Source organism: Rhincodon typus, chromosome 15 (assembly GCF_021869965.1).
Source record: "Rhincodon typus isolate 14 chromosome 15, sRhiTyp1.1, whole genome shotgun sequence".
Classification (NCBI taxonomy): domain Eukaryota; kingdom Metazoa; phylum Chordata; class Chondrichthyes; order Orectolobiformes; family Rhincodontidae; genus Rhincodon; species Rhincodon typus.
The window spans coordinates 43,102,793-43,119,459 of NC_063346.1; the positions used below are offsets into that span (position 1 = coordinate 43,102,793).

At 38.0% G+C, this 16,667-nt stretch overlaps 1 protein-coding gene across 3 annotated transcripts in view; it reads left to right on the forward strand.

The window, feature by feature from the left end:
• Positions 1-16,667, forward strand: part of slc6a2 (solute carrier family 6 member 2) — a 167,448-nt gene that overhangs the window by 7,800 nt on the left and 142,981 nt on the right. For all 3 annotated transcript variants that reach the window (XM_048605752.1, XM_048605753.1, XM_048605754.1), the window contains exon 3: positions 6,354-6,591. In XM_048605752.1, coding sequence (XP_048461709.1) covers positions 6,354-6,591 — 238 coding nt within the window. The remainder of the gene's footprint in view (positions 1-6,353; positions 6,592-16,667) is intronic.

Sequence of the window (16,667 nt, forward strand, 5' to 3'; positions counted from 1 at the left end):
AGGCCAAGCAGCATCAGAGGAACAGGAAAGCTGACGTTTCGGGTCGAGACCCGAAACGTCAGCTTTCCTGCTCCTCTGATGCTGCTTGGCCTGCTGTGTTCATCCAGCTCTACACCTTGTTATCAAAGAATCCTTTCTGATTCAGGTTCTTGACAGGGCAGAGTTTGCAGTCATCTCCCTCCCGAATCAACATTTTGACGTTAGACTCATTTTAATTTTGTGAAGAATTATTTTTTTCCCTGTTCCTCCCTTAGAAAGAAACCAGTTGTGTACATGAGGGCTAGGAACAGGAATAAGCCATTCAGCCCTCTCATCTGTTCTGCCTTTTCAATAGGCTCATAACTAACCTGTGTTTAACTCCATCTACCCAAAGGTGGCTCCACACCTCTTAATACCATTTTCTAATAAAGATTTACCAATCTCAGAATTAAAATTATTAATTGATATAGAATTTATTGCGTTTTGAGAAAGAAAGAGACACACCTCTTTGATTCTGTGTGAGAAAATGTGTTTCTTAGCTATTCTTCCCTTTTTAGCCTGGCTCTGATTTTGAGATAATGTCCCTTTGTCCTAGATGTTGCACTATTTGAAAAAAAATCTCTGGTTACTCTTCCAAAATTCCAAAATCTTCGATTAAGTAATATCACCACTATTTGTATCCCAGGGAACATGCCTAGTTTATGTATTCTTTCCTCCTGAACTAACTCTCGGATGCCTGAATTTTCATTGCATGCCTTCCAAAGATGATACATCCCCGTTGGACATGATGCCTGGTGGATTCCAAGCTTTTGTATTAAAGTATCAAAACTGTCTCCACTTTATTTCTGGCCATCTAGTTATAAGGGCTTATGTGGCATTTGCCTTTTCATTAATTTTAAGCACTCGACTAAAATATGTGACTGGCATACCTACAGCCCTGTACTTAATTTTGGACCTCCACCGTTTCATTTCACCACTTACCTGCTACACTGCAGTTTGGTGATGGTGTATTTTGTGGGATGGGCATGGCACAGTGTTCTAAGGCATTTAGTCAGTACATTTTATTTGAACTTGCTGCTGTTCAAATGTAAATGGCAATGCCTTGCAATCCATTTGCTTCCAGCGATGTCAGTTCCGTAAGTGGTACTGAAAACCGAGCCCCAGACATGTTTCTTGCTCAGAATTCAGGCCATTCAGCCTTTAAAATCCCAGGTACAGATCATAATATTTGCTTTAGTAACCAATTGTTGGCCTTGGCTTTGAAGGGATAAGGCATTGTATCTGGCCTCATCATTTCTTGACATGCAGCAAAGACATTAGGTAGGATTCTTGCAATCCAGTAAGCCCATGCTATAAAATTGCTAGTGAGGATAGCATCACATCACCTATTGTGCACTGTGCAGATAAGCAGCTTGCCAACATTCAATTTGTAGGCTCACCACATGAAAATAGCTAGATGTTTATATCTGCCCTTAGAATGACGAGGAATCAGTGAGTATGTTCAAGAGAAAAAAGGAGGTAATTACGGAGAAAACTATTAGATTTCGTGATTGTGTTGCAACTCTTACACACTTCTATTTGCTATATTCAATGTTTAAACTTACAAACGCTGAAAACCACTCCATCAACATTTCTTATGAAATAAAGTTCAATAGTAAAAGAATCTTTGGCAGTTTTGAATTAGACTGCTTTCATTCAATACTAATAGACATGTATAGAATTATTCTAAATTTTCTTTTGATAAATAGCAGATGAATTTTAGCAAAATAGAATGAAGTCTGCCCTAGTGACCATATTCAAAGCAGGGTTTTTCATGAGGGAAAAAAAAAGTCAGCAATGAATAATATTAAATATCCTTTGAAGGAATCTAATTCTGACAGCATAGTTAAAGTGCATGATTATCATATAAAAACATTAATGTTGGAGGCCAATTGACCATTCACGTCTGCTCTGCCATACTCTAAAATCATGGCTGGTCTTGACTTCCAGATCTAATGATCTGCTTTTATCTCCATAGGCTTTGTTTCGGTTGGACATAATACATTTTTGATACAAACTAGAGAATGCTGGAGAAACTGAGCAGGTCTGGCAACATGTGTGGAGAGAAATATTGTTAACATTTCCAGTCCATTGATACTCTGTCGGAACTCAGAATAGATTTTTGGTGCTGACTTGAAAGGCTCAGTCACTCAATAAATTATGGCTGATCTGATCAACCTATAATCCATATTCCCACCCATCCATGGTAATCTTGCAACCTTTTAACGAGGTTTTTCACTTCTGCCTTAAAAATATTCAAGGACTGTGCTTCCACTATGTTTTCGAGGATTGTGTTCCAAAGATTCACAATTCACTGAGGGAATTTGTTTTGTCCAATCTCTATTTTAAATGGATAAACCCTGATTTTTAAACCATGATCCATACTTCTAGATTCTCCCATAAGAGGAAACATCATGCCCTTTCCATACATACTCTGTCAAGACTCTGGATTTTATATGTTCAATCAAGTAACCTGTCTTCTGAGTTCCAATGTATACAACCTATTCTGCTTAATCATTCCTCATAGGACAACCTACCTATTCCAGGTATTCGATTAGTAAATCTTCATTGAATTGCCTCCAATGTATTTACATATTTCTTTAAGGAGACCATGTTCTGCATAGTGCTCCTGATGTGAGCTTGCCAGTGTCCTGTGTGACCGAAGCATAACTTTTGTATTCAATTGGCCTTGCAATAAATGATGAGATTCTATTAGCTTTCCTAATCACTTGCTGTACCTGCATACTGACCTGCCATGATTCGTACAAACACACCCAGATTCTACGGCACCTCAGACCTCTGAAAGCTCTCACTATTTGGAAAAGTTGCTTTTTTTAATTCTTCCTGCCAAAATGGACAAGTTCACATTTTTCCACATTATACTTAATTTGCTATATCTTGGCTCACTCAGTTAAGCTGAGTTGCTGAGTGACTTAAATTCAGTCATATCTTTTTGTAACCCTATTGTGTGTTCTCTTCATGACTTAGTTTCCATCAGCCCATAAGATACAGGAGCAGAAGTAGGCCATACAGCCTACCATGTTCTCTCCATCATTCAGTGAGATCATGGCTGATCTGCTAATCCTCAAATTCACTTTCCTGGGTAATCCCCAAAACAACTGAATTGTAATGATTTAAGGTAATCTATCTGAGCATGCTTAATGACCCAGCCTCGACAGCCCTTTGCGGTAAAGAATTCTACAGATTCACCACCCTCTGAGCGAAGAAATTCTTCTTCATCTCTGTCATGCACTATACTGAAGAGAACAGTGTCAATTCCCCTCACTATACGACCCTACCACCACTACATTTTGTCTTACTCTTCCCCTTTGAATGGCTACCTGTTCCAATCTCTGTTAACTCATCCACCCTGAAAGAATGTCAAACCTGTTGGACAGACCTATTAGCTCATAAGATAACCCCTTCCAAGCCCACTGCTTCCTAAAAGGACAAGGGTAGCAGGTGCATGGGAACATCATTGCCTGCAAGTTCCCCTTCAAGCCACTCACCATCCAGACTTGGAAGTATGTTATCGTTCCTTCATTGTCACTGTATCAAAATCCTAGAACTTCCTTCCTAAAAATATTTTGGGTACACCCACACCAAATGGACTACAGTGGTTCAGGAAGGCAGTTCACCACAACCTTCTTCACTAGGGATAAGCAATAAATACTGACCCCAGCCAGTGAAGTCCATATCCTTAAAGAATTTTATACAAGAAGTGTTCTGAGACTCAAACTGGTAAATCTCCATTGTACTGCCTTTTGGAGAAAATATATCCACCCTTGGGTAGGAAGACTAAATTTGCACAAAGTACGCCAGAGGTGGTCTCACCATATTTATATTATTGGTATTCCCTTTTGTTTGCTTTTACAGCTGTGAATGGAGCAGGAATTCTTTAACTCTCTGAAAAACAAATAATGCTCATATGTTGCTCATGTATGGCTTTTATACAGGGGCTGAAGACACAGTTATGAGAAGATATGAATTCCTTACAAGGAATGTTATTAGACACATTTATTGCTGACAAACCTCCAACCATTTGCAGCAGTTTCAGCCAATGCCCTAGTTTTGCTCCTGACTTATACATTCATCCGTAGAAACAATTTCGAGTTATTTTCGAAAGTATAATGAATGCAAATCTCTCTCTGTGTGAGACCTTCTGAAGGCTACAGAGAGTGCATGACATTTTCCTTCAGTTAAGTGATTTTTATTGAGGAAGAGCACTAACCATGCATGATAGAAAAATCCACACCAGTCACTTGAATTATCCTCAGAGCCTGGGAGTTGGAGCACTTTGTTTGCATAGAGTAGAAAAAGCTTTCCATCAACACCACATCTTCCGGCTCATTTTGATTCCAGGGGAAAAAAGTATAATTTGAATACACTAATCAAAACCAACTGTGACATATGATTATAATATAACAAAAAACTGTAATTATTCAGGTAAGCAGCATTTGGGAAGACAGAAAAAAGTTAGCTTTTCAGGCTAATTAACTAGTTTAAGTGCACGCATTAGATAGATCTTAGATTTAATCTTCGCTCAGTGCTGAGTTAATTGATTTTGGTGGCTGATGTAGATCCATATCCTAAAACCTGCAAGAGAGGAGGGGAGGAAATTTAATGAGATAAAAATAAAGTCTTTTTAGGAAAAGGAAACTTGCAAAAATGTGATGAGCTGTGACATTTGCAGCTTTCACAATGCTGTTTAAATCTCAGAAGATTGAGGGAATGATGCCAAAGAAGCACTCCTAAAGCTCTTGATATTTTTATTTTGTCGCTATGACAGAGCCACTTTTTCAATATCTCCAGAAGTGACTGTAGGTTGGACACCAGCTGTCTGCCACAAACTGAGTTGGTGTATGTCGTGTGCCTTCCCTGGATATGTGGCCCATTGTTCTCACACTGATTAGAATACAAAAGTAAAGTTGCTGCAGTGCCTTTTCATCTTTATGGATCTTGTTCTTTGAGGTCAACTTTAAAATAATTTGTGGCACGATAATTTCAAAATGAAATTGCTAGATATGATGTTAGAAAGTACGTTTCATAACTGTCTGCTTAAGAGATGAAAACTATTAAGCAAAACTTTCTCCAGCAAATGGGATTTGATCTTCAGAAGCCCTAGTCTATGGCTCTAAATAGACTGTTACAGCATGGAAAGGGCCCATTGTGACTGTGGCAGCCATCAAACATGTATTAATTCTAATCCCATTTCCCAGCTCTCAGTCTTTAGCCTTGTAAACAATGGCTTTACAAGTAGTCATCTAAATACTTCTAAAATGTTGGGATGGTTACTGCCTCTATCACCCTTTTAAGCAATGAGTTCCAGTCACCAAGAGGGTGATGGGTGAAAACATTTTTCCTTCAATGCCCTCTTAACCTTTTGTTTCTCACCTTAAATCTATGCCGCCAGTTATCGGTCCCTTTCTATCTACCCTATCTATGCCCATCATAATTTTGTGGAGCTTGATCCCATTTAACACCACCACTCACCCCTTGACCTTTTCTGCAGTAAGCAAAACAATGCCAGCCTGTCAACCACTCTCCATGCTGAGTTGCTGCAGCCCAGGTAACATCCTGGTGGATCTCTTCTGCACAATTACATCTTTGCACAATATGATCTCTAGCTTAATTAGATACTATAGTGACCAGAACGGCACACAGTCACCCGAACTGTGCCTTAACTAACATACATGACTCCACCATAACCCCCTTGCTCTTGTATTCAGTGTTTCAGCTGATGATGACCAGTCATGCCATCCTAATTACCTTATCTCAGCACCCCCCTCCCCACCCTGCCAACGCAACTCCCACCAGTCTCACTGCCTTCAAGGCTGTCTGGACATGCAACAGGGTCCCTTTGATCCTATGTATTTCCTAGGGTCCCGCCCTCCAGCCTTGTACTCCCTTACCATGCTAATTATCCCAAAATGCATCGTCTCTCACTTTTCAGGATTAAAATTCATCTGCCACGATCAGCGTGTCTGTCTTGACCAACAGTCTAAAGGTTTCTCCTCACTGTTTACCTTGTGTTGCATCAATAGACACAGGCTGTGAACATTGGCTAACTAAAAACATTTGAACATCGTTTTCTGCCTGCTGCCAGTAAGCCAATCTTGGTTCCAATTTGCCAAGTTGCCCTGGATCACAAGGGCTATTCCTGTCCTAATCAGGCTCCCATGTGACACCTTGCTGAAGTTCACATAGACCACATAAACTGAGTCCTTTTGTTGTTATTTGCTGGAGAAAGGGGAAGAGAGACACTTTCCTTTTTTTAATATCTTAGTAAATTATGAATTTAATAGCACAATTGAAATGTCTAATTTTTCTTATAGGTGTGGGCTATGCTGTGATTCTTATAGCCCTATACGTTGGCTTCTACTATAACGTCATTATAGCCTGGTCGCTGTACTATCTCTTCTCTTCATTTACGTCTGACCTTCCATGGGTTCATTGCAATAATCATTGGAACAGTCGCAACTGTACTGACCCAAAGCTACTCAATGCCTCAGTCCTGGGAAATGGAAGCAAATATTCCAAATATAAAATTACACCAGCTGCGGAGTATTATGAGTAAGTTGGCATCTTTGCTTTGCACTTATTTACTCTTGACTAACTTGTATGTTTCAGACAGCTGAAAAATGCATTGATAAAGTCATCATTTCAGCCGTATTTCAATCCAGCAGTACATAATCTAAAGTTCACTGAATCTTTGGGAAAACTGATTGGATTTCCCTATCCTCTAATAGTTGGTGGTTATGTATTTTACTGCTGATATAAAGAAGCTCTGTTTCTAACATTACATTACAGTTACTCATATTTTCAAAAGGTCATTCTGACTATTAGTGAAAACTGCCAAATATCACTTGCACAACATTTAATCTCCTGGTTTATTTCTCGCTGTAAAAGCACCTTATAACTCTTGATTGTTTTACAATTGCATGAAAGTGAAGAGGAGAAGCTTTAATGGTAGCATTTGTTGTGATAACCCTGTGAACTTCCTGCAGAATGAGATCATACTGATGGGAAGTTAACCCCATTTATTTGAAATCTAGAATCAAATACATATATAGCCATTTAGAAATAGAATGCTTTACCTTATTTCTTCTAATTTAGAACATTTTTATATTGTCAGACATAATTTTGGTAAAGTTAAACCCAAATGACTGTAATTAAATATGTATTTCCATGAACAAGCAATAGTGCTTATTCTATTGCAGTGAATGTTGGGTTTGATTTTGTTGTGACCAGCATTTGTTAGACTTATATTGTCGATAGATTGTTTTGTTTTTTTTTGTTTTGCTTTGCGCAGTACTGCAGACAGGTCATCCAAACACCATGGTACTGATGATTGGGCATCTTGGAATTGCATTAACAGGGCAAGTAATTGTGTATCTCCTTACTAGATACCAAGAATAATTAATGGGCAGTGCAGGCAAAAATAGGAACTGTAAATTCAAATAGTCAACTCCTTGTTAATTCCAGGTCCAGAAATTGAAATAGAGAAAGGGAAAGAAATACAGAAAGGAAAACTAATGTGTAAATATCAAACACCGTAGGAATAAGACTTCACACAAATGGACTGTGGAAGGAACGGAAGATTGTATCACAGCTATTAAGACTTACCATACCATTTTAAAGGATACTTAGACTAGGATGGATGAGCTCTAATGGTCTGTGGCAAGGTTAATTTCTATTTGTGATGCGAGTACAGGGACATCATGTCAGCTGATACGTTTAAATTATGAAACAGCGAGATGTTACTTCCCACAGTTGACAGTGGAATATTGCATCCTCAATAGCAAGCTCTGGATTTTCATATTTAACTCTGTGAACTTCGAACTCTCTGGAAGTTGCTGCATATTTTACACATATCTTTGCCATAGTTTTCATCAAGTCTAATATTTTGAGTTGCTAACATTTTGAAGTTAAAGAAATCGACCCACGATCATTGGAAATAGTTTCACTCAGTGTAATCTATAGAATATTCCTGATAAATCACCTGACCCAAGTTCAGAAAACGAATAGAAATGTTGCAATGATTAAATCTGTTTAGACTGATTTAACTCTTCATTTTCATTTCACGGAAATGATTATCTCTCATTCGTTAATCATTTTGGTTTGAAAAGATGTTACAGTAGAGTAGTTTGTGGTATTATGGAGAGCAAAAATAGGTCTTGTTCTGGGCAATAATTAAAACAGGAAAGCTGAGAATTTATAAAAGGTTAGTTCAGGTGCTTCAGTCTTACTATTTCTTCCTTGTACATTTCTTAGCAGTTTCCAAACACAAATAACCACAATATGAAAGAGATTCCTGCTGCAGTTTGAGCACTCTTATAAATAACCAAATGCCAGATATTCGGTTAGAAAAATTGCCAGTAAATAGCTGGTTTGATACGTCACCATGAGGGTGCATTGAGAGTCCAATTCTGGGGATGGAACCTCTGAGACTGAACCTAATGGTGGGTGAACTCCTTGAGCCTTTAACATTCTGCAGGCAACAGATCCTTCCAGTATGAGTTGTGAGCCATCTGCCTCACTGCTGGTGGCTCTCTGTGAAGTATGGCGGAGAATGAGTGAAATGTGAGCTAGAAGGATGAGGAATTTGGTTGGCTTTTCAGAGGCTGTAAAGTTGCATAAGATGTCCTATAGATTTCTTTAAAAGCCTTCTGTTAGTGACTGCTGTTTAAGCTGGAAGTCCCACTGAAAAATCTTGGGCTGGCAGACCTAACACTATTGCTGACCTATTTTGGGAAGAGGAATAAAAGCAGAATCATTAACACATGAGGAATCTACCTATTCTAGGTGCAGTGATGCCAGAAAGAAAAAGCACCTGATATAATCTTGTGGTTGGCATTTCAGATTACCTTTGGGCACAAGATATTGCTGACCTTGTATTTGTTTTACATCCAGGAACAAGATCAAAAATACATCTACTGTAAAACTGACATTTGTAACATTTTACTTTTATATTCATTTGCTGCCTATAATGTCCAGCAAAATCATTGGCAAGATCAAATCATCAGTTGATAGCTGTGTGTTGTTTCATTAAAAATCTGGTAATGTGGTTTTCCAGATACTGGTGTCTTTGTAATGGAGGTCCTTTTCTCACAAGAAAAATGCGAGACACCAGCAACAATACATCTAAACAGATGAGACACTTTGGAAAATAGCACGAAGCATCCTTTTGCACAGGAGAGTTATTTTTTCAAGTAATGGTCATACTTAAAAATGATTGCCAGCAAAAAAGCTGAACCATAGCAGCATATGATTAAAGAACATAGCTTTATTAACCCCAAGTGTTTAAAGCTCTTGATTTTAATTAGAAGCTACAGCATAAAACACTATGTGCTAAGCTTAGAAATAAAATTTCTGAAATTTCTTACCTCTATTTGAAAGAAGTTCTATAAAATAGTTTTTGTACTGTTGAGGGATTGTCTGTCAGACTATTGCTTTGCAAAATGATAAAATTCCAACTTTTTAAATCTTACTATTTAATTATCTTTTTTCTTTAGCCTTTTATTGGTAATTTATCACAGTGCTCTGAAGTTTTTCTTTAAGATCTACTGGATATTGTAGCATGTGTTTTCCACTGAGTGCTTATACTTGAGTATGAGGACAGTTTTTGTGTGCAGTTGATTTATAGGTGCAAATATTAAGTTTCTGTTGTCTTCAAATGGGCTGCAAATTTCTGTTTCCCTTTAAATGTAACTAGGAATATTCAATGTATAAAACTTTAATAATCCAGAAAATGGAATGTAGCTATACTGGTGTTCTGAATTATCTTCTGCTCTGTGCATTCACATTTATGGTTTTGTTTTTACATTCCTGTTCCATTTGTTTGAGAAACAATTGCTAATGATTGTAATGCGTATTAATAAACTACAAATATCTTGAAGTACTTTATACTCAGATGACTCTTAGAGAAGTCAGAATCTAAAGCTGATCCTCCATTAAGCATGCCATTCTATCTCAATTAGTTCTATTAATGCTGTATACAACTTATATAATTGAGTTACAGCTCAACTCAGCGGGATTTCCTTTAGTCCACATTTGCCATACATAGTCATCTCTGCAAATTTGGTGTTATTCATACCTGAAGCATATAATCATGCTGCATATACTTAGGCATACCAGCAACTGCAAGCAATAATTAGAATCTTCTCTTTTTTTATACTTTTCTCAATCTGTTTGAACACCAGGCAGGCGAGTAATCCATATTGGACAAAATCTCTCTGGGTATTGTACTAATATCTGCCTACTAGTTCATACAAAGTGATTTATTTCCAGTGTTCAAACTTTTTTCCATAAAAAGCCATCTGGAGATTGAGAGAGCTCTGACCTGCATATTTCAGCTGGAGTTTTTATGTTGGAGAAAACACGTAATATTGGATTGTTTCCTTGCTAGCCAAACACAAATGCAAGCATTCTAAGTGAAGACACTGTTTGTTGTGTGCTTTCTTCTTCCAGTTCCAGCTATGTGCACTCAAGCTTTGTGTACAGGAATGTTTCTTGAAGTTTAAGAGTTCAGTGGCTTGTTAGTTTTAAAAGAAAGTCCTTCCGCAGGCTTCTGCTGCTCCTAAATAACTCTGAAATGTTTACTGTAGAAAATTCGACTTCAAATTGTAGAAGGTAATATATCTGATCATAGCTAAAGTTCAGTATTTTATTCCACATATTTTTTTTGTCCAGTTTCCTGAAAAATTAGAAAGGCTTTCATTTTTCCACTTGATGGAAATCAATAAAATTCAGACCCGTAGAAGAGCTTCCAATCTTCAGATTTGTCTGACTTAAATATTTTTGAATTAAGGCCAAAGTCTCCAACTTGTCTCCTCTCTGTAAGACTATATAAGAAATAGGAACATGAGGAGGCCATTCGGCCCCTCAAGTCTACTCCACCAATCAGAACAATCATAGCTGATCCAAAATTCTTCACGTCCGCATTTCTGCCCTTTCTCTTTACCCTTGATTACCTTTACAGATCAAGAATACGTCTGTCTCAGTCTTAAATGTATATGGGGACTCTGGAATTCCTTGCCACAGAGAGCTGTGGGGCAAAGACACTCAAACCTCTGAGAGGAGAAATTCTCCTCATCTCAGTCTTAAATTGGCGCCCCTTTATGCTGACACTATGTGTCCACTTTCCCATAAGGGGAAACATCCTCTTGGCATTTACCCTGTTAAGCCTCTTAGGAATCCTATATGTCTCAATGATATCATTTCTCACTCTTAAATCCAGTGACTAGAGTCCCAACCAAGGTTTAAACCTTGCTCATAAGACAATTCTTCCATACCAGGGATCAACCTAGTGAACGTCCTCTGAACTGCCTGCAATGAAATAATATTTTTTCTTAAAAATGGAGACCAAAACTGCTCACAGTGCTCCAAATGTGGTCTCGCCAAAACATTGTACAAGTTATCATGACTTGCTCTTGTACTCCAACCCCTTTGAAATAAGGGCCAACATTCCATTAGCTTTTGATTGTGTGTGCTGGCTTTTCACGTTTCATGCACAAGAACCCTCAAGTCTGTTGGTGTTGTAGCTTTCTGCAGTTTTTCTCCATTTTGTCATAAGTTCTAACTAATATCCAAAGACTGTATTTTTAACTGTTCTTCAGAAAATTATTTTATTATTACTATGCTTTTATATATGTGGTTCTTGTTTTATTTTAGTATTAAGATAACATAACAGACTACACTTCAAAACGTAATTAATTTGGTATCTTTGGACCAGCATAAAGATGTGATAAGAGACTAGACAAAAATATAAATATTTTTCTTTATACCTTGCAGAAGTTTGTAAAACATGATCAACTTATACAGAGAATTTTATTCATTTTAAATATTTTTTGTAATTTGACAAAGTATTTTATTCATTTTGAGTTCTGAAATATTTTGACGTTAGATTCAAAACTCAAATGTGAAGCATAATACTGTATCCCACTTCTAATTTATCAAAACTGATCGCTATCACATTACAACCTTCCCATTCCACCCAAAATAAGAGAAATCTGAGAACTAATGCAAAACGATTTTAGTAAGTGACGGATGAACATCTTGATAAAACCAGAGTCAGATTGCAAGGACAATAGTAGCATTATTCTAGAGGAATTGTAGCCCTCAGTAAATCTTATGCAATCCTCCAAAATATCTTTTACATCAACTCCAAGCATTGTTTAATAAACTCTGTTATGGTCTATTAAATCTTTTATCAGCATATTTATTTAATTACATCCACCAGAGAGACATAATATTGCTATGTTACAAACTAATGAAACTTATTATAGTTTTGGATGCTGTGTTGGGTTGAGGTAGAAACATACTTGAGTTAGAAGCATTATTTACTACGGTGCTCCTGGGGTGCTCATATATCCGCAGTTTTACTTTACTTAACTCGATCACTATTCTGCAATCCTCCATCACACTACTGCTTCTGGTACGTTACATTCATCTTGTTTCGCATCATCTTCACACATTCACTATAGCTTGTCCACAACTGCTTGGTAATATCCATTCTACAACTGCTGTCCTCCACTTTGTCCTCCAGCAAAAAATCTATACAGGTTTTCAGCTCTGATCAAATGGCAAAAATCTAAAATATTCCTTCCTAGATGTTCTTTTATTTTTTTAAAATTATTTTTACTTTTGCAGTTTCAAATCCATTTTCATGTATTGTATGGTCTTTATCTGGAGCATATTTCAAAGGTTTTATTTCCGTCCAAAGCATTTTACTTATTGCAAACAGGAAAAGTTCCCAGGATTGGACCAACCCTCTGTTAACTAGAAAAGACAAAGATAGTATTAAACTGAAAATAACATAAATTATGCAAAGACAGGTGGAAGATAAGAGGAGAAAATGTTATGATAAATATAAACAATGATCAAAAATTAATAAGGAGTGGAAAATTATGAGAGAAAGCTAGCCAGAAATATAAAAACAGATAAAGGTTTCTGCAGAAAGCAAGTGTGGAGAATTAATCATAGAAAATAAGTCAGTTTGAAGGCAGCAAATGTTAACATTTGCAATTTCTTCCATGAACCACAGTTGAGTAAATCACAATCTGTCCCATTTTCTGTGCTGGCAAAAATGATGATGCTTGGTTTGAAGGTAGGTTTGAACTGGATGGCCACAGCAACATTGTCTACAATTAGTGCCATCATCTTCTGGTTACATTTATCTGGATAGACAAACTTATTTACTTGTTCCAGTTTGATACCATCCACTTCAATCTTCGTAATACTTTCTTCCAAATGTATTCTTTTTTAACTACCATTATTAACACCAAAAAGCCAAAACACTCAATCTGTATTTTAAATGTTTAGATTTTACTTGATTTATGACATTTAGTAGCACCACTTTTTATTCTGCAAATAAGAACTGTCATCAAGCTCTATTCTATTAGATTCTGTGGTTTCCAATGTTCCCTTCAACCTTTACTGCAACTATCTAATTGACAATTGCTGGTAATCTTGTCAGTGAAAACCCCAGAGGAAAATCATACTTAACAATTTCTACAAGGGTTGTTTGTGCTACTTGTCAGCTGAAGTTATGGCGCTAGGAAGGGCAATAAATGCTAGCCAGGCAGCGATGCCCAAGTCCCACAAGTGAATAAAGAAAAATTTCTCCCTTTTACATATGAACACAATTGCCAGCATTTCCAGGGAGATAAAGAATGAAGTTTTATGCATTTCAGAGAATGTACAAAAAGATTTCATATAAAAGGACTCCTTTTGGATTTTTCCATACACTTTCAGTTTTTGGTGATTCCTCAGTGTATGTTGAAAAATATTTTCTAAAATCTGTTTTGTGAGAATGAATTCAACAATGAAAATCTGTGTGCTGTGAGGAGAAGAGAAACTCCAGCAGGGTTTTTGCATCTGAATTTATTTTTATAACTTTCCTTGTCACTGTTAAATTTCTTCCCTCTTCCCCAATGCTCCACCAGAGCCAACTCCCAACTCATATTTGGCTACAATCAAAAAGAGCTATAAATTGTGACTGTACTGAATAGTTCTCATACCTTCCTCTCGTATCATAAATCAGGAATCCATCAGCACAAAAGATATTTATAACTCCTTCCAGTGTTTCGTATTTAATACTAAGGAATATCATAAGTCATCAATATATAAAAGAATATTGGGCTTAATTCAATTTTACCTGCAAGACCATTGAGACCACTAGCTGCTAGGTATTGCATATGTTTGTAAAATATTGAGTCATCGTAGGATGTCAGCTCCTTTTTAAACACATTGGGTGCTCCTTGTGCATTGCGTCTTGGGACAGACCACCGAGCATTGGCTGTTCTCGAAGAATTACCGTTTACTCTTAAACAGGAATTTAGTGCATTTTTCTCAAATAACAGATGTCTGGCACAGAGGCACAAAACCATCACCTCAAATAAAAGCAGAAAATACTGGAGAAACTCCGTAAGTCTGGCAGGATCCGTAGAGAGACAAATAGAGTGGATGTTTGAGTCTGAAATGAAAAAGTGGGCTGAGAAAAGAATGAGATCAGACTCAAAATACGAACTTTGTTTCTCTCCAATGATGCTGGCAGACCTGCTGAACTTCTCCTGCACTTCCTGTTTTTATTTCAGATTTCCTGCTTCCACGGTATTATGCTTTTATTTAAGCCTCGCCTCAAGTTGCTTCTTCAGACATGCTGTCACAGAAAGTACTGCATAGTAGACTAGAGCTGTTTCAAACAACCTGTACTTTATACACCATTAGAAGAGTTTGAATTTTGGGTATTGAATGAGTAAGTGCTGTGTTACCTGTGTCTCAATTCTGAAAGTTGTCTTTAGCAGGTAGGATCAAGGAAAACCCTAAAGCTTTCTATAGGTATGTCAGGAATAAAAGAATGACTAGAGTAAGATTGGGGCCGGTCAAGGACAGTAGTGGGAAGTTGTGCGTGGAGTCCGAAGAGACAGGAGAGGCGCTAAATGAATATTTTTCGTCAGTATTCACACAGGAAAAAGACAATGTAGTTGAGGAGAATACTGAGATACAGTCTATTAGACTAGACGGGATTGAGGTTCATAAGGAGGAGGTGTTAGCAATTCTGGAAAGTGTGAAAATAGATAAGTCCCCTGGGCCGGATGGGATTTATCCTAGGATTCTCTGGGAAGCTAGGGAGGAGATTGCAGAGCCTTTGGCTTTGATCTTTATGTCGTCATTGTCTTCAGGAATAGTGCCAGAAGACTGGAGACTAGCAAATGTTGTCCCCTTGTTCAAGAAGGGGAGTAGAGACAACCCTGGTAATTATAGACCAGTGAGCCTTACTTCGGTTGTGGGTAAAGTGTTGGAAAGGATTATAAGAGATAGGATTTATAATCATCTAGAAAGGAATAATTTGATTAGGGATAGTCAACACGGTTTTGTGAAGGGTAGGTCGTGCCTCACAAACCTTTATTGAGTTCTTTGAGAAGGTGACCAAACAGGTGGATGAGGGTAAAGCAGTTGATGTGGTGTATTTGAATTTCAGTAAAGCGTTTGATAAGGTTCCCCATGGTAGGCTATTACAGAAAATACGGAGGCATGGGATTGAGGGTGATTTAGTGGTTTGGATCAGAAATTGGCTAGCTGTAAGAAGACAGAGGGTGGTGGTTGATGGGAAATGTTCATCCTGGAGTTCAGTTACTAGTGGTGTACCTCAAGGATCTGTTTTGGGGCCACTGCTGTTTGTCATTTTTATAAATAACCTGGATGAGGGCGTGGAAGGATGGGTTAGTAAATTTGTAGATGACACCAAAGTCGGTGGAGTTGTGGATAGTGCAGAAGGATGTTGCAGGTTACAGAGGGATATAGATAAGCTGCAGAGCTGGGCTGAGAGGTGGCAAATGGAGTTTAATGCGGAAAAGTGTGAGGTGATTCACTTTAGAAGGAGTAACAGGAATACAGAGTACTGGGCTAATGGTAAGATTCTTGGTAGTGTGGATGAGCAGAAAGATCTCGGTGTCCATGTGCATAGATCACTGAAAGTTGCCACCCAGGTTGATAGCGTTGTTAAGAAGGCGTACGGTATGTTAGGTTTTATTGGTAGAGGGATTGAGTTTCGGAGCCATGAGGTCATGTTGCAGCTGTACAAAACTCTGGTGCGGCCGCACTTGGAGTATTGCGTACAGTTCTGGTCACCGCATTATAGGAAGGATGTGGAAGCATTGGAAAGGGTGCAGAGGAGATTTACCAGGATGTTGCCTGGTATGGAGGGAAGGTCTTATGAGGAAAGGCTGAGGGTCTTGAGGCTGTTTTCGTTAGAGAGAAGAAGGTTAAGAGGACTTGATAGAGACATACAAGATGATCAGAGGATTAGATAGGGTGGACAGTGGGAGCCTTTTTCCTCGGATGGTGATGGCTAGCACGAGGGGACATAGCTTTAAATTGAGGGGTGATAGATATAGGACAGATGTCAGAGTTAGTTTCTTTACTCAGAGAATAGTAAGGGCGTGGAATGCCCTGCCTGCAAAAGTAGTAGACTCGCCCACTTTAAGGGCATTTAAATGGTCATTGGATAAACATATGGATGATAATGGAATAGTTTAGGTTAGATGGGCTTCAGATTGGTTTCACAGGTCGGCGTAACATCGAGGGCCGAAGGGCCTGTACTGCGCTGTAATGTTCTATGTTCTATGTACAGGAAGTTGTCAAGG